Genomic DNA, 26,513 nt, shown 5'->3' with positions numbered 1-26,513 from the left:
CCCTCCTAAGACTGAATAAGATTGCATGTCGACCACATTTGTTTATCTGTCCACCTGCTGAGGGACGCTGGGGTTGAGTCCACCCTCTGGCAGGTGCGAATCATGCAACCTGCTAATTCTTGAGTCTCCTCCTCTTCCTCCCATGGCTCCCTGGGTTGGGGGCCTTCTGCCAGCTCCCTCAATGCCTCGGGTTCCCCTTCACCCTCCACTGGAATGAGCCTCAGGAGCAAAAGACGGAATTTGAAAGACCCCCGTGGAGTAAAGAAGAATATCTGGGTAATAATATTTTACATGGATTCTATGTTGAAATAATATTTTGACATAGGAGTTTAAGTGACATATGAAAATGAGCATTGCTTCTTTCTTTCTATTCATTTTCATCTGCAACCAGAAAATGTAAGGCAATTAATAACACGGTGGGGGGGGTGGGTCCTGTTTCCAGGGGCAGCACCAGGCTGGACTCGGCGGAAGCTGCAAAATTCTCCTGGAAAGATCCAGATGGGAAATATGCTGGCTTTCTGGGCCACGTTCAACCCTGCAGTTGTGGCTGGGAAGCAGCCACCGGCCATGCATGAAGGGATCAAGTGGGGTGTGTTCCAGCCCATGCGCCCCAAGCCTCTAGAATAGTAATAGCATTAAAACAGTGGTCAGTTCTGGGACATTCCACCTTCCTGAACCTTTCCTCAGTGAAAAGCCATGTGCATTCAGCGACAGCCAGGAAACACAAGTCTCCCCCTGGCCCTCCCGCCTGGGCAGCTCCCGGAGCCGCAGGATACAGCCCCTGGGGTCCCCGGGCCCCTCCCGCCCAGGCCCCAGCAGCCACACTCACTTGGGCGTGTGGGCCTCGTCCACGCGGTGACCCAGCTGGAACTCGTGGGACTTGCTCCGGTGCAGCGCCGTGAACCCCGGGATCAAGTGGATCAGCTTTCGGGAGGAGGGCGGCGGGGTCCCTGGGGGCTTCAGCTTGTTCTTCCTCCTCATGGGGGGCGTGCCCGGCGGGGTGACGGTGGTGACGATATTGGGCGTGCGCGGTGGGGTGCGGACTGCGTGCCGCTGCCGGGGACTTGGGGGCAGGGAACGGTGGCCCGACTCCAGGGGCGGCGGGCACAAGCCCGGGTAGGCGTCCACAGTGAGCCTGTCCACGTGGGTGTACACCGGGGCCCCCGGCGCGGGGCTGGGGTGGCAGAGGTGCTGGACGCACTTGGACGGGACCCTGGGGCTCTGAGAGAGGTGGGTGCGGATCCACGGGGTGGGCTCCGGAGGGCACACGGGATTGTTCTCCTTCCCCGTCTCCGTGGTGGGCCACTGGATGATCCAGTCTTGCTTTGAAAGGTTGCCTCCTGGGTGGGAAGGAAGAGCAGAGGGAGGTGGATAAGCCAGGAGAAAGCAAGGCGAGTTACACCAGGTGCTGCGCCACGTCGTGCGCGGGTCCCACCATAGGCACTTTATGTCACGTCTACCTGCGCATCACCTGTTGGCAGGTGCACCTCACAGATGCCTAGTCACGTCGTCTGCAGGTTACAGCACTGCACCACCTCACGTGCACCTTATGTAATATGCACATTGCACGACACGTGTTGCATCGTGTGCACATTGTGTGATATGCACATTATACACAAACCTGCCACATCATAAGCACCTTTACCCAGAGACCCTGCGCCTAACAGAAGAAAAAGTAGGTCCAAATCTTCACCAGGTTGCTTTAGGACCTGACTTCCCTAAGGAGACTCCTAAAGCGCAAGAAGTAACATTAAGGACTGATTCAAACTGATAAGCTTCCTCTCAGCAAAGGAAACAATCAATAACGTGAAGAGAGCCTACAGAGTGGGAGAAAATCTTTACCACACGCACTTCAGATAGAGCAGTAATCTCCAGGATGTACAAAGAACTCAAAACACTTAACACCAAAAAAAAAAAAACAAAAAACAAATAACCCAATCGACAAATGGGCTAAGGAACTGAACAGACACTTCACAGAAGAAGAAATACAATCGATCAACAAATGTATGAAAATATGTTCAACATCTCTAGCAATGAGAGCAATGCAAATGAAAAACGACTCTTAAGATTTAATCTCACCCCAGTCAGAATGGCAATTATCAAGAATATAAATAACAATAAATGTTAGCAAGGATGTAGGGAAAAAAGTACACTCATACATGTCTGGTGGGACTGCAAATTGGTGTAACCATTATGGAAAGCAGTAAGGAGATTCCTCAGAAAACTTGGAATGGAACCACCATTTGACCCAGTAATCCCACTCCTTGATCTATACCCAAAGGACTTAAATCAGCACAGTGACACAGCCACATCAATGTTTATAACAGCTCAATTCACAATAGCTAAGCTCTGGAACCAACATAGGTGCCCTTTGACAGATGAATGGATAAAAAAGATGTGAGATATATTCATATATATATCATATATATATATATATGATGGAATATTACTCAGCCTTAAAGAAGAATAAAATTATAGCATTTGCTAGCAAATGGATGGAGCTGGAGAATATCATGCTAAGTGAAATAAGCCAATCCCTAAAAACCAAAAGCTGAATGTTTTCTCTGATATGCAGATGTTAATTTACAATGGTGGGGGTAGGGGAGCTTAGGAAAAATAAGAGTTACTTTAGATTAGGAAGAGGGGAGTGAAGGGAGGGGAGCGGGTACAGGGACAGGAAGGGTAGTAGAGCAAATCAGACACAATTACCCTGTGTACATATGTAACTATATGACTGGTGGGATTCCACATCCTGCATAACCAGAAGAATGAGAAATTATACTCCATTATCTATGACGTATCAAAGTGCATTCTACTGTCATGTGCAATTAATTAAAACAAATTTTTAAAATTAAAAAAAAAGTAAGCACATGTACAAAATCCAACCTCAGCTGCTTTTCCCCTCCCAGAATAGAAGGAAGCCCTTTTGTCACCCTTATCATCCCCATTCAATACCCTCCTCTTCCACGGTTTCCCTGGTCTGAGGGGAAACCCACAACCCAAATGCCCAGAAATGCAAACAAGTTCATTGCTGCCTGTGAACAGCAGTGTCAAGGTGATTTAAAGGATTTTCAAGGATACCTTTACCTGGATGGCAATTTTAACACCTGGACTCCACTTGAGATTCAGGAATCCTACAGAAGTCAAGTTCACCCTTGATCCTTTCTGACCACCTATTTCCCACCACACCCTCGCTCCGGATCCACATTCCTGAGCGCTCACTGGAGCATGTGTCCAACCAACATTCTCCAAAGGCTGCCGACATGCCAAGCACCATGCTCGGAGAAGGCTTGAGGGCTGGGCATGCCACCAGCCCCCAGGGCTTACATTCTGCGGAAGCAGAGATCTGACACACAAGCAGACCTGCTCACTGGAGCATTTCACGTGGTTATAGTTCTGGGAGGGAAATAAAAAGAATAATGTGATAAACAGAGTACAGTGACAGTGAGCGCCTAAATGACTGTGGTCCAGACACACCATGGAATACTACTCAGCCATGAAAAGGAACCTGAGGATTGAGCTAAGAGAAAAAAGCAAATCCCAGACGTGTACACACTGCCTGGCCATTGACGTAGCATTTTTGAAATGACAATATTTTGGAAACACAGTAGATTGCTAGTTGCCTGGGGATAAGGATGGAGAATAGAAAGAAATGGATGTGGGTGTGGAAAAGCAGCAGCAGAGATGTATGGAACCCGGCATTTCCTCTGTGGTGCTGGACACATGAACCCACCCAGTGACGAAGTTACACAGAAGAAAATATACAGAGAAATGGCAAATAAAACTAAGGAAATCTGAAGATGAGTGGACTGCATCAAAATTGATATCCTGTGACTCAAAAAAAAATTAAAATCCCAGTAATATATTAACATTTTTCACTCATTTACCATACTGACAGGGCACCTGCAAAACTGGCCTAAAGATCCACACTCTCGGGCAGCAAACCTACAGCCTTTTTTCATCCCCCACACTGAGATATAAAGTGTCAGAGTCAGAGAGCACTGAAGTACAGGCTTCAAAACCACATCAGGGTCGGGTGTGGTGGAGCACACCTGAAATCCCAGCAGCTCGGGAGGCTGAGGCAGGAGGATCGAAGGTTCAAAGCCAGCCTCAGCAACTTAGGGAGGCTGTAAGCAACCTAGTGAGACCCTGCCTCAAAATAAAAAAAAATTTAAGAAGGGCTGGGATGTGGCTCAGCGGTTAAGCGCCCTTGAGTTCAATCCCTGGCACAAAAAATAAATGCACACATATTTACGTACATACATACCAGGTCAAGAGAGCAGTGTGACTACTCGCCCCACCAGAGGATGAAGGAACAAGTGACAGACAGGCCACCAGGCCAGGGGCCAAGGCACACTCCTCCATGAGCCCCATGGACAGAGCCCGGGGAGTTTGGAGGAGGGAGGACACGTGACCTAATCGAGAGTCGCTTCTCAAGGATCCCTCACTCGGCCACCGGCACAGAGAGGGTCTTGCAGGGACAAAGCAAGAAACCATGCCGATCTGACACGGGTGGTGGCAGCGGAGTTGAAGCGGCACATTTGAACGACAGATACCGGTGTTCTCCCTCGTTCCCGAGGCCAGAAGTTGGTCTCGTGGAAGAGGAAAGGGGAGGCGGCGGGGAGAGGCCGCGGCAGGTGCGCGCTGAGCTGAACCGGGAAGGTTTCCGCGCCCTGCAGCACAGTGGGGTGACTCGCGGTGACAATTAATTACAGATGCCAAACTAGCTCGTGCGAGGAGTAAGAAATGAGGACTGCTGAAGGCGATGAGGAGCCGGCCCCTCCGAGCTCACCAGGACGCGTAACGTGCGTCAATCAAAAGGTCGGGCGCACCCCAGAAACACGGGCGGCGGCTAGGTGTCAATCAAAAGTGAAGATGGCGCAAATGATTTTTTTTAAAAGAATGAGTAAAAAAAGAGAGGGGAGGCTGGCTGGTGTGGATGGAGGAAGCAGGACCCGGGAGGGGAATGGGTCTGGGGCAGGGGGAGTCCTGACAATGACCTCAGGAGGCGCCCACCGGCCACGCCCCACCGTTTGCAAAGCGCTTCCGTGAACATGGGCTCCCAGCCCCACTTTAAATTAAAACAACTCACTTTGCTATTATATATTCATTTTTTTAAAAATTATAAAATCCATACAAGGAAAAAGGCCACATCATTCCCAGGCCAGGGTCCGTTTGGTTGCTGAGTCTCCCAGATGGTTTCTGGGCATCTTTGTTTAAGAGGAAAAAAAAGATTCCAAGACAAATTAATGGATGGTCATTTGCATCCTTCCCAGTGTAACGGGGCTGTTTTTGATCTTCATTTTTGTAACTCTGGGCGCAAAAGGCCAACGCCGACCCTGTTTTGTAGCTAAGGATGCTGAGGGTCTACAAAGACGCAGAGATGAAGACGACCCAAGGACACGGCAGGATGGTAACTGGCAGCCAGAATCGGAACCCGGGACCTCACCACCTGGATGACCAGGTCACACAGAGGCAGAGCCACCGCCTGCCACCGCCACGGACCAACACAGACCAGTCAGGGGGGAACAGACGCTGGAACAAGGGCTCATTCCTCACTGAGATCTACCCTGTCCTCCTCCCAGACTTTCTGGAACATTCTATCAAAGTCACCGTCATCCATCTCTACTCTCAAATATGTGTGCACACATATTAGCCCAGCGAGAAGGAGCCAGCTCTGAACTGGGGTGGCTTGGGCTTCAGTCTGCTCCACCCCACTTCCTGGCTGTGGGACTGTGGGCCCTCCCCTAATCCCTCTGAATCTCAGTTTTATCACCTGTGATGTGGGGGCAGTAAGGACCCACCTCCGGGACTCCGTGAGAATAAATGGCAGAACACAGGTTACGTTGCTCAGCAGCACCCTGGTGCAGTGGTGACCCTGCCCTGTTAGGTGTCCTGGTAGCGACTCTCAGCACTAAGGTGACCCATGGCCATTTCCTACTCAAGGCATCTCATCACCTTGCAAGGTCTGGATTGAGGTCCCTGCTCAGGAAACACAAACCCACTGTCAAATTAGCCGGCGTGAAACATGGCTAAGGAAGTGGGGTTTTTATTTATTTTAATTTTCTCTGTTCTAATTAGTTGCACTTTTTTTTAAAGTCGTCTTACACTTCTGCTGCAATGCAAGGCCACTCTGGACATCGTCCCTCTATCTGTTGCCCTCCCCAAGCGACATGGAAAGAATCTGGGACTGGGAATCAGAGGAGACGGACTTAGAATTCTGGATCCACCACTGATTGACTCTGTGACCTTGGGCAAGTTACTTAACCTCCCTGAGTCTTGGTTTGGGGGTTCATAAGGTGGGAACGCTCATGGCTTTCTTGGGGGGTGCAGAGAGGACTGCAGGCAGTCACTCGTGTCCATTTATTTCATGACCCTTTGGAGCCTCTCCGGCACTGTCCCAGCACTGCACAGCGCAAAGCCGGCCGGGAAAAGCCCTGTCTTTACGGAGCTCCAATGCTTAGCGTGGACGCAGAGAAGAAAGGGGGACGGACAGACGCCGTGCAGGACCGGGGAAGGTGGTATGCAGTAGGTCAGTGATGAGAAGAGCCATGGAGGAGAAGGTCAGGGAGAAACAGAAATCTGCCAGGGGCCACTCTAATCAGGAAAGGATGAGGCGGTGACAGTGGACATTTGAGCAAATACCAGAGGAAAGCAAGGAGCCAGTCATGAGATAAAATGAGTCCAACGAGAGCTGGTCACTGTGACGGTGCAGACCACGGGCGGACGCCTGAGCGGCGGGAAACTGGACGCTGCAGCGCGTGACTCTCCCCTTTGGCCCCAGGCTGCCTGTCCATCTGTCGTCCCCACCTCTCAAGAGGCTCACAGTCCAACCAGAAAGATCTGCAAGCAAACAGGCTCTTGCTGCAACCCCATCCCTGGGGACAGAGCCCAGGGAACTAGGAGCAGGGATTCCAACGCGAGCGCGCGAAGGTCCCCAGCCGCGCCATTGCAGAGCCAAAGGCAGAAGCAGCCGAGTGCCCGTCAACCCAAGAGCTCAGCGCAAAGGTGGTTCGCCCATTCGAAGGACGGTGACTCGGCCACGGAAAGGACGCCCGCCCCAACCTGCGTGCCCCTGGAGGACGTGTTGGGGACGTGCCAGGCGCGGAAGGTCACCGGCTGCGGGATTCCATCTACGCGGAACGTGGGAAAGGGGCGAGTCCAGAGAGACAGCGCAGGGGAGCGGCGCCCGGGGACTGGCAGCAGTGGGGGTGGGGTTGCGTTCGGAGTCCTAAGAATGTTCTGGAACAGGTAAAACTGTGGATTCACTAAAAGCCACGGAAAGGTTCGCTTTAAAATGGTTAATTAATTGTTTGTGATGTGAACTCCACGCCGATACAGAAAATCAGTGGGTGCAATTGCAAACCCGGACTCCTGTGTCAGAGCAAGTGCGGGAGCCCACGGTGCCGACCAGGGGAGCCCGGCTGGGGCAGAGGGTAAAGCACAAAGGACAGGGACGCTGGAAATAGCGAGTCTGGAGATGCGAGAACGGGACAAGTGGGAGAATGGCGGGTCCTTCGGTGAGGCTGGAGCGATTTAGGAAAAGAAATTCGAGCGAGGAGAGGAGGGGACGGGAGGACGGTCCTGGGATTTGCTTTCCTAGGCAGAAGGGGAGGCTCAGAGGTTAAGGATCAATGGGACTGATCCCCTGCAGCTGGGATCCCAAAGAGGGAGGTGGCCACCCACCCCGCTCCTGGAAACCGTCACCTCTGGCAATGGGTGTGGCGGGTCTCTGGTCTGCCAGGTCATCCACCCGCAAGCACAAGGCTCCAGCCCCAGCCCATGGTCATAGAGGCCGACAGATGGAAGCCAAGGCCCATGCTGCATCCACAGGGCTGGGCCCTACATCCAGCTCACCTGGAGGGAAGGGCAGGTATTTCCCAAGGGGTCGAGGCTGGAGGCCAAGGTCCTGTCTGTCACATGCCAGGTCCTGGACACAGCAGAGGAGGGGCTGGTGCTTCCCTGATCATGTGGCTTAAAAGTCACACAGCCTGCCGGGCAGGGTGGTGCAGGAATGTCATCCCAGCAACTCAGGAGGCTAAGGCAGGAGGATCATGAGTTCAAGGCCAGCCTCAGCAACAGCGAGGCCCTAAGCAACTCAGTGAGACCCTGTCTCTAAATAAAATACAAAATAGGGCTGGGGAGGTGGCTCAGTGGTCGAGTGCCCCTGAGTTCAATCCTTGGTACCAAAAAAAAAATTTTTTTTTAAAGGGTCACACAGTCCAGTGGACGGGGTCCTCTCCTGGAGTTTGCCAGGGAGCCCAGTGTGCTGGCCCAGAATGCAAAGGGCAAGGGGGCTGTACACCCACCCCTCTTCCTGTCCCTGTGTCATCTCGGCCATCCCAGAAAACCTGGTGCGTGCACCGTGCAGCATCTGTCCTGTTGCTCAGTGGGATGCTCTGTGGGGAGGGGAGGGACGTGATCAGATGAGCACCGTGGAACCATCCTGACCCTGGTCTGAGGAAGGAGTGGACAGGCCAGGATGGCGGCAGGAGCCAGCCTCAGGCTCCTGGAGGTGACGAGGACCTGGGCTAGGGTGTAGCAGCAAGCAGCCAAAGAGGTGGACAGACTGTATAGAGGGTGAGAAGGAGAAAGAAAGGCTAACATTTACTGCGAACCGACCGTGAACTTGACACCGATGTTCCAAGTAATTTACACGTGAGAAACTCCAACACCACACAACCATTCTATGAAGGGAGCAAAAATTACTCTATTTTATAGATGAGGAAACAGAGGCACAGAGAGGGTAAGAGGCTGCTGAAAGCCACACAGCCAGGAGGAAGGACAGCTGGAGTTTGGGTGTGCTCGGCACCCTGAGGCGTAATGCAAAGCCCAGGTCCATGTCCCCGTTGCTAGTCTGGCTCACACAGTGTCTGGTGGCCCTGATCACAGCCACAGGAAACACAGGAGACGGAAGCTGAGCCCAGAGGATGTGGTCCGTTCAAACAGGTTGAGTCTGAGATTCCTCCAAGACACCCAGGGGGCCATGCCTGGGATGTGGCTGACCCTCACCTTCCTCATCTCCCCAGATACTGTGGGCTGCTCCCCCACAAGTCATTCTTCTGGTCTGGGAGGATTGATTATGAAATTGCAACCTCCCCTGAGTCTATCCAACACAGTGTCATCTTAGATTTTTTTTCCAAAGTCATGACATGATTTAATGAACTCACCTTCTGTCTCCTCCCCTGTCTGATCCTGAATCTCCAAAGCAGATGTCCCTCAACCCTGAATGACCTGAAGGGTGGGGAGGGGAGGTCCTGAGCATGTCACCCACTCCTCGCTCCCTCAGCGGGAGGAAAGGTATCGCTGCACCTGCAGGACTTGCTTGCTGAACAGAAGGGGCAAGAATCCACTCTACTGACTATCAGAGGAGGAAGTGGGAGTTTTATCACACATAGGACACCCCAACCTAGCAATATGGCTTATCCTTAACATTGTCTTGCTGTGACTCAGTTTCTTCATCTGTAAAATGGGGATGACAACCAAGCTTTCCTCCAAGAATGTTCTGAAGAGTCAATAAAACCAGGCAAGTAAGGCATGTGTCTTCATCCCCGGCACACGGGCAATGACACAGAAACATTTGTGTAAAATAGAGGTAAGCCCGTGTGTTTCACACGATGCCGCTGGGATTAAATGAGTGTGCCAAGAGCCGTGTCTTGTGTCTCAGGCAAAGTCAGCGCACAAAGATCCTTCAGTCCTTATCCCTGGTCTCGCCTGGTGCGACCCCGCCCCACCATGGAAAGCAAAACCTGGTATCAAAAGTCACTGAACCCTGATTGTGAGTCAAATTGTACCCCCAAGAAAGATATGTTCAAGTGTTACCCCCAGGATCCTCTCCACAAATAGGGTCTTTGCAAATGCAGCCAAGTTCAGATCCGTTAACCCAGGACGAGGGTGCTCCCTGTGGTGTGTCCTTGTGAGAAGAGAAGACAAGGTAAGTATGGAGAGACCAAGGCACGTAATGCAGCCACCAGCCAAGGAATGCGGAGGATGACCAGCAGCCAGCAATGCTAGGGACAGAGAGGCCTGGGACAGAGTCCCCCCAGGGCTTTGAGGGGAAGGGTAGCCCCACCGTCGCCTTCATTTCACACTTTGAGCCCCCAGAACTGGGAGAAAATAAGTTCCTGTTGTTGCAGGTCAGCAGGTCTGGGGTGGCTTTGTTACAGCAGCTGCAGAGAACTCATACGGCCCTGCCTGGGAATCGGCCCCCTTTGCTGAGCATGGATTGGAAAATCGTCATATAAGACAGCATCAGGGGCTGGGGCTGGGGCTCAGTGGCAGGGAGCTTGCCCAGCATGTGTGAGGCACTGGGTTTGATCCTCAGCACCACGTGAAAATAAACATAAAACAAAGGCACGCTGTCCATCTACAACTACAAAAATATTTTTTTAAAGAAACCAGCATTGGGGTGGGGGTGGGGCTCAGTTGCAAACCACCTGCCTGGCATGCCCAAGGCCCTGGGTCCCATCCCCAGGACGGCAAAAGAAAAAAGAAAAACAAGTTAGCACTTGAGGCACTGGCCGGTGTCGGGGGAGGGGATTCGGTGCTTACTCTATGCTACCTGTAGGATCATGTATTGATCCATTTTATACAAGTATTGGGTAAGTGGTAGGATTTGGTTGTCGTCCCGGGGCTGATAGGAACCTACACCCTTGCTTTGCCCTTTTATCCAAGGACATCTTGCAGATGAACAGGGACCCACTGCCCCCCACCACCTCAGTTCTGCAAAGACAGACAGTCACACACACACACACACACACACACACACACACACACACACACACCATGGATTTAAGGAGGCACCAAATCACCCCCAGTTCCCCTCCCTTCCAAGTCTGCAAGACCAGAAGAAGGAGGAAAATCTTGACCCGACTCTTTTTCCCACGAACGTTCCCTGCTCCCCAGCCCTGCATTGCAGCATCAGAAGTTCAGGGAGGAAGAAGCAGAGAGTCTCATTTCATCACCCAAATTGCCACCTGCTCAATGGGCAGGTCCCCGACTCCTCTCCACGAAGCCTCAGAAGCGCCCGGCTGCGGGGCCGCGTTCCATCAGCAGCTCCCGCTCCCTTTTGATCCTCTTTTTAATAAAGTCTCAGGGAAAAGAGGTGATTTTTCATTTTAAACGGGGGAGGTGTGGTAGCAAGGGGTTCCGGGGCTATTAATCGTCCCTCTTGCTAGCTTGTCATCCGTTTCTGGAAAATCATTGTATTTCAGGTCTTGAAATGGGCGGGGAGAAGGGAATAGGTTTTTAAGAAATGAAAGGTCTGGGGACTGATTAAAGGCGTCTCAAGGTGTCAGGAGGTTTTTCTTTTGACATTCTCTGATAAGCGACCAGGGGAGAGAAACCCATTTTTAAGGGAGAAAGTGATTTCGGAAAGTCGAAGCAAGTGTCTGACTTCTCTGTCCTTTTTTTTGCACAAACAGACAAACAGGCAAAGATGTGGCGTAGAATGTGCCTGAACTTCAGAGCCAGCATCAGAACTAGACCCGGGCTAGGCCTCGGAGGCAGATGCGGTGGATGGGGTGGCAGGGAGCCCCCTGGGGCCCGAATTACCACTGCTGGGAACTTCCTTGAACCCTTCAAAGTCCCTGCTAGTTCAGTTCTCAGGAAGCAGGACTTTTAGACGCCATCTGGAAATATCTGTCTAAAGTCACAGGTATTGTCTTGGCGAGAGACAGTAGCAACGTGATCACTGTGATCTCGGGTTTAGCATCCCTCATCCCCAAATCCCAAATTCAAAATATTCCCCAATCTGGAACTTTCTGAGTGCGGTCGGCCACGGATGCCTCCAATGGAAAATTCCACCCCTGACCTCATAGGATGGGTCTCGGTAAATACACCGGAGCACTAGGAATATTGTATAAAATCATTCTCCAGGTGTGTGCATAAGGAGTGCACGACACATTAATGAGTTTTGTGTCGAGACCTGGGTCCCCTCCCCCAAGGTAGCTCATTAATACAGAGGCGACTATTCCAAAATCTGAAAAGAATCCGAAATCCAAACACACTCTAGTCTCAAGCACTCCAAATCAGGGCTACTCAACCAGGGATAATAATTATTCAATTATTTAAAAATGTAATTAGCCGGGCATGGTGGCACACGCCTGTAATCCCAGAGACTCGGGAGGCTGAGGCAGGAGGACGGCAAGCTCAAAGCCAGCCTCAGCAACTTAGCGAGGCCCTAAGCGATGCAGCGAGACCCTGTCTCTAAATAAAATACCAAATGGGCTGGGGATGTAGCTTAGTGGTGAAGCAACCCCTGGATTCAATCCCTGGTACCAAAAAAAAAAAAAAAATGGAATTATATTCAGACGTGCTGTAATACAACTATTTTAAATAGGAAAGAACTCTTATTTGCTGTTAATAATTACTTTCTTTCCTTTTTTTTTTTTTTAATTCCCAATACTGGAGATTGGAACCCACACCCCCAGCCCCTCTTTTAACTTTATTTTTGATTTTGAGACAGGGTCTCATGAAGTTGCTGAGGCTGGCCTTCAGTTTGAGTCTCCTGCCTCAGCCTCCTGATTTACTGAGGCTGCAGGCATGTGTCACCATACTGGTGACGGTTTGCTCCTCACCAAGCACATGCTAAGTGCCCGATCTTACTCTCCATGTTTGACGTGCTACATCCGATGATCTCCTCACGGAGGCCCTACGGGAAAGCCTTGGTGTCTCCTTTACAGCAGGAAAAGCAGGATTCTTGGCAAGAGTGAGAGTCACACAAGGTCACAGATCTAATAACAACGGGTCGGGGATTCCAATCCACGTCTCCACCCTGGCGCTCAGGCTTCCCCCTGAGCCCTCTTGGAAACGTGAGACCTGACGGGAAGGCCCCAAAAGGCTGAGTCGCTTTGCACAGAACAGGGACGGGGGTGGGGCGGCATCGGAGGCAACTCCTCCTACAAGGTCAGACAGAACGCTCGCTGGGTCCAGCCACAACCCAGGAGGGAAACCCCAAATCCAGGGAGGATCTTTGAAGTTCTAGTTCACAGAACTCGCAAAGAGAGCCGGGTAAGGACGAACGGAAACGCTGAAGTTGCTAAAGCACTTCAACATCATCCAGGGTCTTCGTCGGAGACCGCGTTAGTGAACGCGGCACTGGCCAAACTGGGTTTCCCGCTGGGCACTGTCTCCACCCCAGGACGTCCCCAGGAGGAGCCAGACAGATGAGTGACCTCGATCTTTGCAGGTCGTCTAGGGGAGGAACAGGGCCGGGGAGTAAGGCCTCCTGGGTCCTGTTCTGTAGGACGTTTGCAATCCCATGACCGAGCAGGAGACGTCTCCCGAGATGACCCTTCGGTCGCTGGCTGCTTTACGGAAGCTCTTCTTTAAAACCCGTCTCACCGAGGCGCGATTCCCATGGATCATTTTCAAGCGTAGAATTCGGAGCCAAGTCGGACCTTCGAGACGTGTGTTAACTCCCACCCATCAGGATCGAGACCTTTGCATCACGCGCAGAGGAAAACCGCGTGCTCCCTACTCTCCCCGGGCCCCAGCCCCTGGCCACCACGAGTCTGCGCTCGGTCTCTGTGGATTTGTGCATCCTGGGATTTTCATACAAATGGAGGCGGACGATCCACAGCATTCATCGGGGCGTGCGTCTAGGAGAGGGACGGCCGGGCCACTTGGCAGCTGGGATGAGCCTTCCCAGAAGGGGCTGTGCTGCCTTCCACAATGGCCGAGCCGTCTTAGACTCCCGCCAGCAACCTACAAGGGTTCCCACTCCTGTTTGGGGGGTGGGGGGTACCGGGGACTGAACTCAGGGGCACTCGACCACTGAGCCACCTCCCCAGCCCTATTTTGTAGTTTATTTAGAGACAGGGTCTCACTGAGTTGCTTAGGGCCTCGCTTTTGCGGAGGCTGGCTTTGAACCCACGATCCTCCTGCCTCAGCCTCCCGAGCCGCTGAGATGACAGGCGTGTAACACAGCACCTTCAACAAAGCACTCTTCACATTGGCCATGGTTACTGATGCTGGATCCCTCAGGCTCCCTGGAATCATGGTGCTGAGACCTGATGACCATAGCCATTACCCAGCAGCCCCAAGTAGACCAGCCCCGGACTCAGGGTAGATCGGAAGCCATGGTGCACTGGAAGTCAAGATTCCTGGGATCTGCTTCCGCTAGTGACAGTGCTTAAGGATGTCACTCTCTTCTCAGCACCTCAGGGAGGGTTCCCCACTGCCCCACCAACCCTCTCGCTCCCTCCTCCTGTTCCACTTCCCTCCTAGCCCTTTCCACCCAGTAGGCTCTTTTGTTATACAGTCGGTTCTCATTATTCACTGCGTTGTGTGCTACATAGTGCCGTGAACGCTGAATTAGCAAATACTGAATAATTACTCCTGGGAGACACACCGCATTGCTTCCTGCAAGCTCTGGTCACAGAATTGCATCCACTGGTCCACCCACAACCTTGTTTTGTGTGTGTCTCTGTTTAAAGACACCTAATTTAGCAGATGTGGTTGACCGATTGGCACTGAGCTCACCGCTCGCAGCATTATAAAACAACATCCCGCATGAGGACGTCTGCCACATGCATTTTCTCCATCAGACCCGTCACGGCATCCTTGCTGTTAGGAGCAGGAGTCAGCACGGCAGATCTGCACTTGGACCATTTTAAACAGTGGAATCGCCAAGAAAACCCCCCAAAATGAGAAGAAAAAAAAAAAGACACTAGATTCACTAAATTCAAGTCGGCAATATGGCGTCTTGCTCGCTTGACAAGAGCTAAAACAAGTAGACAGCGCTATCTCGCTGCACCTCAGCCAGGAACGTGTCCCCAGGAGGCTACAATGTCCTGCCACTCTGTAGGTGCCCACATTGACTGGGGGTCGATTCTAGCGAGTAGATGAAGTCACAAATGCGGAATCCACAAATAGCAAGGATGGCGTGTATTTTTCTGTCTCCTTGTCTATCATCTGACTGGAGTACAGCTCTAAAAAGCCAGAGGCCTTCAGCGGTGCATTGCCCAGTGCCTGGCACAGAGTTTGGCAGTAAACGTCTATACTCATTCATCCGTTTATGTATTTCTTTATCTGCACTTATATTTTGTCTTGATGCACAAGTCATATCCTGCTTCAGTAAACAGTCCTGAGTGCCTGGGTTTGGAATGCTCATAAATTGGAGCAGCCTCCATGGATGGCACTGTTCATACCGTGTCTTCCCTTTTCCCCGTGGGATCGAACCCAAGGTCCCCTGTGGAGGCTGGCAGCCATGCACAATACCGAAGCCTGCACGTACCACGTTTGACCTACACACCGTATGAAAAGTCATTTCCATCTTAACGAGCACTAATCATGCACCGTCGCCAAAACTTTGGCCATTATGGGCAAATTTTGCTCTACCACGTGTTGAGGAGTGGCCCTGATTGTGGACTGGGACCTCTATAACCATGAACCCAAGTAAACCTTTTGTCTTTTTAAGTTGATCAGCTCCAGTATTTGTTATAGTAAAGGAAAGCTGACTAGCACAGGAGGGAATTAAAATTAGGTCATGAGAGTGGGGACCCCATGGTGGGATGAGGGGCTTCATAGGAAGAGGAAGAGGGACCTGAGCTGGCACACTGCTCTCTCTCTTCATGTCCTGCCCTCCGCCATGTTGGATGCAGCAGGAAGCAGGTAGCAGCACCGGGCTCTTAGCCCTCCCAGCCTCCAGAACCATGAGCCACATCAACCTGTATTTTTATGAATCGCCCACTCTGTAGTAGTCAGTTCTAACAACAGGAAGTAGAGTAAGATGGTCATTCATTCCACAAGTCTTTATTGAGCACTTACTATGGAGCAAGGGCAGGGAAGCTGCTGGAAGATGCTCAGGACCTCGCCTGGCTTGTGGCCCATAGCACTGGACGGTAACCCCTCTCCAGGACCTGCGATAACTCCCAGTATAAGACACTGGCATTTTTAAAAAGCCTACTATGTGCCAGGAGCTGTGCTAGACCTTCTACCTTCTTTTCAATTCCCACGGCCACGCTGGGAGCCAGAAGCTCCTTTCCAAGCTACGGCGGAGAGTCTGGGGGTTGGACAGCATTCATCCTAAGCTTCTGATCTCCTGGGTGAAAAAGGCCAATTTTAGACCCATTGATTGTCCTTATTCCCCTTTTGCAGAGGTTGATAAGGGGGAAGAGATGGAAGTCCCACTGGGCAGGACAGAGAAGGGAGAGGACGCAGGCCCTCCCGCAGAGACACCTGGGAGCAGTCGGAGCAGAAGTAAGCACGGCAAACAACGCTGCCTCAACCAAGCGAGAGCCACCGTGTTGAAGGAGAAAACGATCTCGTGAACGGCTGAATGCAGTCAGTGTTTACCGGGTCACCAGGTGCCTGGGGCTCAAGATACGAAGGAAAAAGTCACAGCGGCAGCCACCCGTACGGACAGCTCCCTGCGTGCCCAGCGCCCCTCTGAAGAGCATGCCTGTCACCTCGTCCTCTCTCCACGGAGGCAGAGCCCAAAAGTTCCTCCACTTTACGGCTGACCCCACGGTGAACCTGCAAGTTCCGGGGCCTGGAATCTGGGGCTTGAGATGTCGCATCTGCAATGAGACCCCGGCTGGTCCTGGTGCTGCAGGTCCCAGGACTTCATTCAGAGCCATCTGTCTGGACTCGGAGACTCAGCCGCTCAGCGCTTCCCGCAGCCCCTGGGACCAGGCTCCCAGCCCTGCAAGGCTGACCGATCCTTCTCGCTCCACGACGGCAGGTGCAGAGGGAAGGCGGAGAGGTCTGAGGCTTAATGAAGGCAACGCCGTCAGCCAAGCCCTCCCCTGTCAATAATGGCGACCAGAGAAGACCCAGGTGGCATGATTCAAGGACACTGTGCCCAGTCAGCACCTGCTGACACCTTTTGGAGTCTAATTCCTGCTTCCTCTTCCCCAGGCATCCTGAGAGATGCTTCCACCCCTGTAGTCTCCCCGACCACGGCCACCAAGCAAGGCAGCCATGATGATTTCCTGGCAAAACTGAGGATCAGAGAGGTAAAGTAAGTTGGCCAAGGTCACACAGTAGAAAGAAGCCAAGCTGGGGTCTGAACCCAGGTCATTAGAACCCACATCTGGAACGCTTTCTACTACAAGATCTCTTCATGTCAAGGAGCACCTGTTCCCCCCTGCCTCCCTGTCCCTCCCGTGGGCCAGAGCACGTTTTTGACCAGTGGGAGGCCCCAGCCTCACCCATGACTCCCGTAACCAATTCTGTTCGATTCCATAAAGAGCTTGGAGCACCCGGCAGACGGAGATGCCCAGCCCCTCGCCCCTCTGGGTTCAGGGAATCACAGAAACAGGACCGTCACAAGGGGAGCAAGGTACAGTCCACACACAGACACCTGGCGCATCTGGGAGGCCCGAGGGGAGGAGACGACGTTACTGCTGAATCACAGCAGCCCTGGGTCCACCTTCCACCGCCCCAGCCACCCGCCAGGCCCCACGTCCTCCCAAGCCCGGGCATGGCCTGCCGTCCACTCTGGGGCCAATGCCCAGGCGTCATCTTCAATGGCCCTTTCCCTCCCAGCCCCCAGCACGACCTGTCCATGCCACCTCTACCCATCTGTGCTACCCGTCCATGACACCCCAAATCCTCCTACGCCATCCAGCACCACCGCCATCACCCTGTCCGGGACTGTCCACGCCATCCCTCACACCTGGACATCTGCAGCAGCCTCCTCACTGGCCTCCTGCCTCCCTTTTGGCTTCTCTACAATGAAACTGATCTTCTGTAACCATATGTCAGACCCTCCCTCTCCCACCATAAACATCAATGACTCCCTATTACTCTCCGCATCCAAATTCCTTCCTGTTGCCTACAAGTCGCTCCCTAATCAGAGCACAGCCCGCTTCTCTCCCTCCTCATCCCCCTCTGCCCCAGCCCCATCCTCTGTCTCCTGCCACGTTGAACTTCTTTCCTTCAAACATCAACTCACCTCAGGGCCTTTGCACTTGCCGTTCCCCATTTGGAAAGCTCTCCCCCCAGATCCCGTGAGGGCTGGCTTCTCGTCACGCGGTTCCTTAGCGAACATGTCACTTCTCAGGGAAACCTCCCCTGGCCTCTCAGTCACTTCCGATTATATCAAAGTTTTATTTTCTTCACAGCTCTGAGTCATTTCCTATTTATTCCTTGATGGTCTGTCTCCCCCAGCTGGAAGGCAAGGTCCGTCAAAGTAGGAACCTGGGCTATCTCCCTCCCGGAACTGCGTGTGGCACAAAAAGTATTTGTGAACCCTCACACGCTGAGCCAGTGACTGAAGGAGATGCTGGCAGAGGTGTCAAATAGCCCAGTGTGGCTGGGACATTCAGCCTATGGAAACCAGACCCAGGGAAACCAGCCGAGGAGCCACACCACGAGGGGTCCTTTCTAGAAAGATGGCTCGGGCTGCCGATCAGGGTGGCGGGCAGCATGACCTGGCAGCCACCAGGCCTGGCCAGCCCAGGGCGCAGGGGAGCCCAGACACACGCCCACTCGCTCAAGGAGCCTTGGGCAGGACAGGGTGACGGGTGAAGTGCAGAGGAGGCTGAGGAAAGGAGGCAGCAAAGAGCCCAGTCCCAGGAGGTTCTTCCCGCACACTGGCCCATGCTTTGCGCCCAGTGGAGGCCAAGGTGTTCCACCAACCACCTGTGCCCTGTGAAGGGCTGGGACGCTGGCTCACCACCCACAGGGCACCGGGCTCGGTCCCTAGGACCACAGAGAGAAGAGACTAAGCACCAGATTGTTTGTTTAAGAACAGGAACCTCTGCCTCCCTTCTCTCCATACCTCATTACCGAAAGATGAGCCGCCTGGCCAGAGAAAGAGATGGCTTTGTGAATAAGAGTCACTAATAAGAGGGGAGGGACCTGGCACCCCCCCACAGGATGGGGCCACGCGGGTGTCAGGACAGCTCTGCAGTCAGAGGGTGGTGCTGCCCACCTGGTGCTGCGCCTGGGCGGGGCTCAGTCTGGGCGGGGCTCAGACTGGGCGGAGCTTGACCTGGGCGGTGCTTAGCCTGGGCGGGGCTCAGTCTGGGCGGGGCTTTGACCTGGGCGGGACTTAGCCTGGGCGGGGCTCAGTCTGGGCGGAGCTTGACCTGGGCGGTGCTTAGCCTGGGCGGGGCTCTCCTGGGCGGGGCTTAACCTGGGCGGAGCTTGTTCTGGGCGGGACTTAGCCTGGGCTTCCTTGGCTCCATCTGCAACACAGGTGTCGCAGGAGCCCCATCTGCAGCGGTTCGTGCTGGGCGGAATGGCATCCGACACGTAACCTGCCCCTGCCCGGCTGGCCGCGGGTCAGCGCTGCAGCACGGGAGCTATTATTAGGACTCCCCATCACGCTGGTCACATGGTAGCCGCTCCGGCCCCTCGGCCGCTGCCCCTCGGCTCTGTCCCTGGGCTGACTCATCCTGCTCGCTGCGGACGGCCTGAGCTCTGGTTGGCTGCTATTTCTCCAGAGCTGGGAGATGTCATAATGCGATTGATGCGCCCAATCATAAAAATAACCAGTTATTTTGATGTGGGGTGCGTCATCCCTAAAAATAACTGGGTGCCTTGGAATCGAAGGCGCCAAGGCAAATGCAGGGTTGCATCGAGGGCGCGAGTGCGCACACACACACACACACACACAGTCGTTTCTAGTAGGCTCAGGACACACACCAACTCTCCCACCTCATCACAGCGACAATGGCAGCATTCTATTAGAGGGCTCTGTCCAGAGAGAGGCAGCCCAGAGGGGGACAGAATGACGCCACAGGGTCTGAGAACGTCCCCGGTTCACCGCTTCCCCAAGCAGCAGTCAAGTCGCCCACTCCTGGCCCTGCGATGTCCCGGGACTTCACCTGCCGGGAGAGGGGCCTTCCTAATGCCAGAGAGTTGCCCCCGGGACACGTCCTCCGGTGGTGTGGCAGGAGACAGCCCCTGGTCATCCCTCTGGCCTCAGGGAGTGTCCCCCACTGTTGAAAATGCCCGGGGAAGAAATGCACTCCTATTGCTAGACGCGCAATTCCTGTGCACTTCAGGAGTGTGGGCACAGGGTTGGGAAAAGAAAAAAAAAAAAAACTCTAGATTTTTGGGAAACAGATGAAGCCCAACTGGACAGCAATGTCACCCTACTTGTGACATCACCCTGGCCTCTCCCTGCGGACACCAGCTCAGTCTTCTGGAAAGGGACACTGCCTTTGCCCACAGAGCTCAGCCTTCCAAGCAGAACCGGCCGGACCGCCCGGGAAACACAACAAGTTCCAGGCTAGACAGTCCAGGACTCTCGGGAGGGACCTGGAACATTCCCCAGGGCCCCTGCCTCCCAGAGAGAAAATTTTGCCTCCAAGATGCGGGAAAAAGGTGACACCAGCTTCCCGGCAGGAGGGCAAGGGGTGAGGAGCGAGCAGAGGTCGGAATCAGGAGGCTTCAATGCACACGAGCATAGCGTCTGTGGGCCGGGTGGTGGGAGTCTCGCTTTCCTTGTCTGTAAATTGGGGAGAGTCCCATCCGCCTAAGAGGGTGACGGCAAGTGCTAAATGAGATGGTAGTAGGCCTTCACATGCCAGCATGTAATAAAAAAAGAAGAGACAAATGGTCACAGTGGTCATCATCCTTAGACACAAGTGAAAACGTGGAAGGGATCCAAGCGCCCATCGATACCAAAGCCCGCGTGATGCTGCTGAGAATTCCTAGTGATGCTCGCACCCAAGTCAACTTCCCCACATGGGGTGGTGGGTGTCCTGCACTGTCAAACCTGCCTGGATTCAGATCCTTAGCAGGCGTGTATCCACGGATACCGCGTGGAGCCCGTTCCTAGCGCAGGACAGACGGAGAGGTCCTCACCACGTTCCAGCGGGGCTGGCAAGATGCAATTTCCACGCACAGACCTGCTGTTCAGCCTCCGGTGCCCGACCACCCTGCTAGGCAGGGGATCAGTCCGGGGTCCTTCACCCCGATGCGCACTCACTAACCCGGCTTCTTTATTGACCACGTGCCTGCGTGCGTCAAGCTTGGGATGGGAACCTGGGAACCATGACTGGGGACACCATCATCCCAGCCCGTCCCTGCCCCCCAGAGCTCACTGAGTGAACCTGAAGACACGTGGAGCTCAACACAGTCAACGCAGGACTCAACAACACCACTCCTCGGTATGCACACCCCCCCAAAGCAAAAACAGATGTGCCAACAAAGCCTGGCATAGGAAAGTTAGCAGCAGCATTCATAGTAAAGGTGGGTGAACAACATGCAGTCTGTCCATGCAATGGAGTATTACTCAGCCATGAAAAGGAAGGTGTCTCCATCCATGCTGCAGCACAGATGAACTTGAAAAACATGATGCATGGTAAAAGAAAGCAGATGCAAGAGGCCATGCGTTGCATGATTCTAGTCACGTGAAATATCTGCAAGAGGAAAATCCATAGGCAGAGGAAGGAGATGAGCAGTTCCCGGTGGCAGGGACAGGCCAATGGGAGTGACCGCTCACTGTGCACAGGGGTCTTCAGGGTGATGAATCAATTTTGCAAATACATAGCAGTGATGGTCAAATGACATTCTGAATGCACTTACTGCCCTTGAAATCATGCACTTAAAATGATCAAAATGGCAAATTTTATGTCGTATACATTTTACCATAGTAAAAAAAAATTAACTGGGCCTGGTGGTGCACACCTGTAATCCCAGCAGCTCGGGAGGCTGAGGCAGGAGGATGCTGAGTTCAAAGCCAGCCTCAGCAACTTAGCGAAGCCCCTAAGCAACTCAGTGAGACCCTGACTCTAAATACAATATAAAAATGAACTGGAGATGTGGCTCAGTGGTTAAGCACCCTTGGGTTCAATTCCTGGTACAAAAAAAAAAAAAAAAATTAAAGACCACAGATGATGAGCTGTCATGGGCCTTATTCTTTCTAAATGCAAAATGCAGAGGGTCAGAATCAGGAATCAAGCAGACTGGTGTCTGCACATCTGTACTGCTACTCTCAAGCTGTGTGACCTGGGACAAGTCACTTAACTTCTCTGAGTTTGTTTTCTAGTCTATAATAGTAGCTACTACTGGGGGTTGTCGTGAGCGTAACAGATGTCTCTTAAGATGCCCTCTGGATGTTGCGTCTGAGTCCCCAGGTACAGCCATCGTCACTGGATAATCGTCTCCACTGTCATCCTACGGGCGTCTCAGGCTGAGCACTAATGGGGGACAGCCTTTTGGAAGACCCTCAGCACGTACGGTCCCCAACACCAGCTGTGATGAGCCTGCTCTCGGGGTGATGGCTCACCTCTGGCTCAGTGGGAACAAGGGACCAAGGGAGCTGTGACTGAGGATGCTGAGGGGGGAGGGAGCCTGGGCCCAAACCCACAGGGCTGGGCTCTGATTGGGCCTTTTCCTGACTGTCCTGCCCTGCAGAGTCCAAAAGTCCAGAGTCACAGAGGCCTGGGCACTTGTCATCGAGGGCAAAGGAGCCTGGGCAGCTGGGGAGGCCGAGCCAGTAGCCACTCAGGTGGAGCGAAGCAGACTCTGCTGGGAGGGAGCAGCGGGTAGGGAGGCCGGGGAGGCAGGAGGCACCTGAGGCCTGAGGAGGGAGACCAGGAACTGGCCTGGGATTCCTGAGAGGCCCCAGAGCTGAAGAACTGTGTGTGGTCGGGGCGCCTCACACAGAAACTGGCCCCTCAGAAAAGGGCGACCAGGAAGGAAGCAGAAGGGTGTGGGATATGTTTGCAGAGGGCTGGTGAAGGAGCCACCCCAGACCATGGAAATGCAGGCAAGTATGAGTGTCCTGTTGCCGCTGTAACAAGCGACCTCCGGCCTCGTGGCTTAATACCACACTGGCAGAGGGCAGAGGTCAAAACGGATCTTACTGGACTAACATCAAGGCGCCCTAAGACCTGTACTCCTTCTAGAATTCTAAGGGAGGATCCCTCTCCTTGTCTCTTCCGGCCTCTAGAAGCCACCTGCAGACCCTGCTTCTGGCCCCTCCTGCAGCTTCCAAGTTGGCTGCAAAGCATCCTCGACCCTCTCTCTCTCGGACTCCGGCTCACGGGTGGCCTTCCTCCTTCCCTTACGAGGGTCCTCATGATGACTTGGGCCCACCCACCACGATCCACACCGTCTCCCATCTCAGGGTCACTCGATTGATCACGTCGGCAAAGTCCCCATGCTGTGCAAGGAAAGCCATCCCAGGCTCTGGGATTGGGGGCCACCCTCCTGCCCAGTGCAGCAAGGCCTTCCCATCCCCTCCATGAGCCTCAGTTTTTTTCCTCTGTAAAATGGGATCATGGCACAGCGCCGGCCTCCTGGGTTTCCTCCAGGATGAGAGAGGGACGGGATTGGGATTGACTGAGTTGAAACCCCGGGATGAGCAGGTGGGGCCAGGCAGGGTCCGTCCCTCACTGCCTGGCTTCTGTGCTCTACCAACCACGTCCGGTGACGTCGGGGGAATCGGGGCTTCCCACACACCTCGTCCCAGCCTGAGGCTCGGGAGGGAGGGAGTCGCTTCTCGACTCCCAGCCCCACTCTGACAGGAGGGGCTCATTCTTCATATAAAAGTGAAAAATGGATCTTCACACCCCTCGGCCCGGGGACGGATGGGATTCTCCAGGCAGGCTTCACGACGCGTCTCTTTGCCATCTGACTGATAATTGCATTCTGAAGCCAGAATTGATAAATGGCCCGTGCTTTGCCATTACTGGGTGTTTACCTGATCCATTTGATGAATATTAATTCACAAAGAAAAATGTTTCCATTCCTGAAGCAATTCCGGGCCCAACGACCCTCTCCCGCTTCCTTCCCTCCCGGTGACGGCCGAAGCAATGTAGAGTTATGTAATAACGAGCCCCTGTCAGCGTGATTTATTGGGCAGGAAAACAAAGAGGGAGGAAGACTTCCGTGTCCCTTCATTAGGCAGCCCCTGGGGGAGGAACACGGTGTTCCTTTCCAGAGCCGGAGCGACGTGGAGAGGTGGCGTCTCAAGGCCAGAGACGAGAGAGTTCGGACAACATCTGTTGGCTTTTGGTCAAGGTCGTTTGCAAGAGGCAGCAACCTGGATCTCCTGTGCACCACGCCGAGGAGCTTATATAAAAGAGGTGACATGCGCAGCTGCGATCTAGACTCTCTGGACAGGCATTTAACCCCTGGTACAAATTTGTGAGACAGAACCCACCGCTGTGCCCATTCTACAGATGAGCACACCCAAGGGTCAAGGTCACATTCTAGACAACAGCAGAAGGGCACCCGGCACCAAAGTCTGACAGCCCCAGATGGTTCTCTTTCCCCCAGCCCTGGGCCCGCCAAGTCCAACCCGGGGACTCGCTGCCTGATTTTGTAAATGAGGTTTTATTAGGCCATCGCCAAGTTGGTTCATGGGTGGACCGTTTATGGCGGTTTCTGAAGCCTCAACTATTTACTACCGAGGCCGAGAGGAAAAGCTGGCAGAACCGGCTGTGTGTTATCTGCCAGCAAGTTTACGAGCCACTGAAAGATCCCAAGTGCTCAGTAAGTAGTAGTCGAAATAATAATGATGGAGCCGGGCACAGGGGCACACACCTGTAGTCCCAGCAGCTCGGGAAGCTGAGGCAGGAGGATCGTGAGTTCAGAGCCAGCCTCAGCAATGGTGAGGCCCTAAGCAACTCAGCGAGACCCTGTCTCTAAATAAAATACAAAAAAGGGCTGGGATGTAGCTCGGTGGTCAAGTGCTCCTGAGTTTAATCCCTGGTGCCCTAAAAATAAAAATGAAAAATAATAATAATGATGATCATTTTCAATATGTTCAATGGATCACTCCCATGTTAGAATGTATCATCATGTGGCTTTTTGCTGTCTGCATTTGACTGATTTTTACCATCTTTACCTCCTTGAGGAAGACGGAAGACTTCTGGCCCTGCCTCCCCATTAAGAAACCAACCAGCCTTCGAGATAATAAGCGTTGGGTTTCTTGAAGCAGATCCAAAGATCCTTCAACATATTTAATAATAATGTAACTCTTTGAGTGTTTCAAGGCTCTTAATGAGAATTTAAATTGGAACCGCATCCTTCCACAAGCTCTTCTGAAAAAAAAAATGTAAGCAGCTCTCCTTCCATCAAGTGCAAGTCCAGGGATGCCCAAAGACACCCGGATGGGAAAGGTCAAGTTGTTTATCAGGCAGGACCAGGCAAGAAGACTCACACATCTGGGGGAATCTTCAGACATCTTTCCTGGCTACCCACAGCCAATCTGCAGCCTTGGAAGCCGCAAGAGACCTCCTGGGCTCTAGGTAGGGTGAACACAGGACGGTACTGGATATGCTGGGGGGTTCCAAGGACACAAGACTCTCGAAGCTAAAAGCAAGAACATGCAGCCAGGACCAGTTGGTCGGCTCTGCCCCAGGACACTGGGTATTCAGCCCCTCAGCAGCAGAGAGGAAACCCAGCTGGGGTCAACCACAGAGCTCCCCCTGCAGAGACCCTTCTGGTCCCAGACACACGTTTTCATGGACCAGTCTGGCGATGCTGAATCTGCACTCAGTGTGACCAGGTCATCAGCAGGCCGTCTCGGACCACGGTCATGTCTTTAGACACAGGAAGGGTCAGGCAGAGAGCAGAAACTCTGAGCTCCCCTCTTGCTACTTGGAAACAGTGTGGGCAAGTCACCCCAGCCTCTGAGCCTCAGTTTCTTCATCTGTAAATAGGGACAATGAAAACAGCTGCTTCCTCACTGGGATTAAATGAGTTGAAAACCAAACAGAGCCCAGAGCCCAGGGGACAGAGCTGGCCCCACAGAGCTGTGCTTTAAAATCTCTGAACCTGAATGTTACCCATAATGATTTATGTGTGTTTTCAACCCTGGCGAAGGGGGGTCCGTGGGCCAGCAGCTTCGGCATCCCTGGGGTCCTGGCTAGAAATGCTGATTCTCATGCCCCATCCCAGATGAGCTGGATATAAATTTTCATGGAAGGATGATCCCCAGGTGATTCAGGTGTACATGAAAGTATGGGCCACCCCCGACCACAGAGCTGCACCCCCGGGCAAGAACACTGTTTTAAACAGCGGGTAACGTTTCCTGAAGCTAGCGTGGGTAGCGGGCCACAGGTGAGGGGCCCCTGGGCTGGATCACGGGATTTGGGAGACACCTGCTCTGGCCCATTAGATGCTCATGGGCTGCATCTTCCAATCCCCAGCCTCCGTCCCCAGATGCATGCAGCTAGAATCTTCCAGAGAGCTTTTAGAAGTCCCGGTGCCCACAGAAAGACAAACATCGGCACCTGCTTTCCTTTAGCGGAGGAAGGTCAAAAACAAAGTGGAGGTCTTAGAAGTGGAGAACAGTGGTCCTCAGGGCCGGAAGGGAGTGGAGGAGGAGGGTGGAGAGAGGAGGGTGGGGGCCGGGCTGCGGCAGACAGGAGGAACACCCTCTGGTGCTCCACAGCACACACAGGTAACAGGGCGGTAGCAAGGAACCACAGCTTTCAAAACAGCTGGCGGAGAGGAATTTCCCAGCCCAAGAAACGGTAGGTGTCTGAGGCAATGGACATGCCAATCATCCTGGTCTGACCTTGACATGTTGTATCCAAGTATTCACAGGGGTGCTCTCCTCCCTTGGTATGTGCAATTAATAGATGCTCATTAAA

At 53.2% G+C, this 26,513-nt stretch overlaps 1 protein-coding gene across 1 annotated transcript in view; it reads right to left on the bottom strand.

The window, feature by feature from the left end:
- The window catches only part of Ksr2 (kinase suppressor of ras 2), a 371,336-nt gene that overhangs the window by 220,486 nt on the left and 124,337 nt on the right, over positions 1-26,513 (bottom strand). Inside the window, 1 exon segment of the mRNA XM_047562072.1 lies at positions 830-1,340. Within this exon segment, the coding sequence (XP_047418028.1) occupies positions 830-1,340 (511 nt within the window).

Source organism: Sciurus carolinensis, chromosome 8 (assembly GCF_902686445.1).
Source record: "Sciurus carolinensis chromosome 8, mSciCar1.2, whole genome shotgun sequence".
Classification (NCBI taxonomy): Eukaryota; Metazoa; Chordata; class Mammalia; order Rodentia; family Sciuridae; genus Sciurus; species Sciurus carolinensis.
Note: the sequence above shows the minus strand (reverse complement) of the source record. Positions and strands in the feature narration are given on the sequence as shown.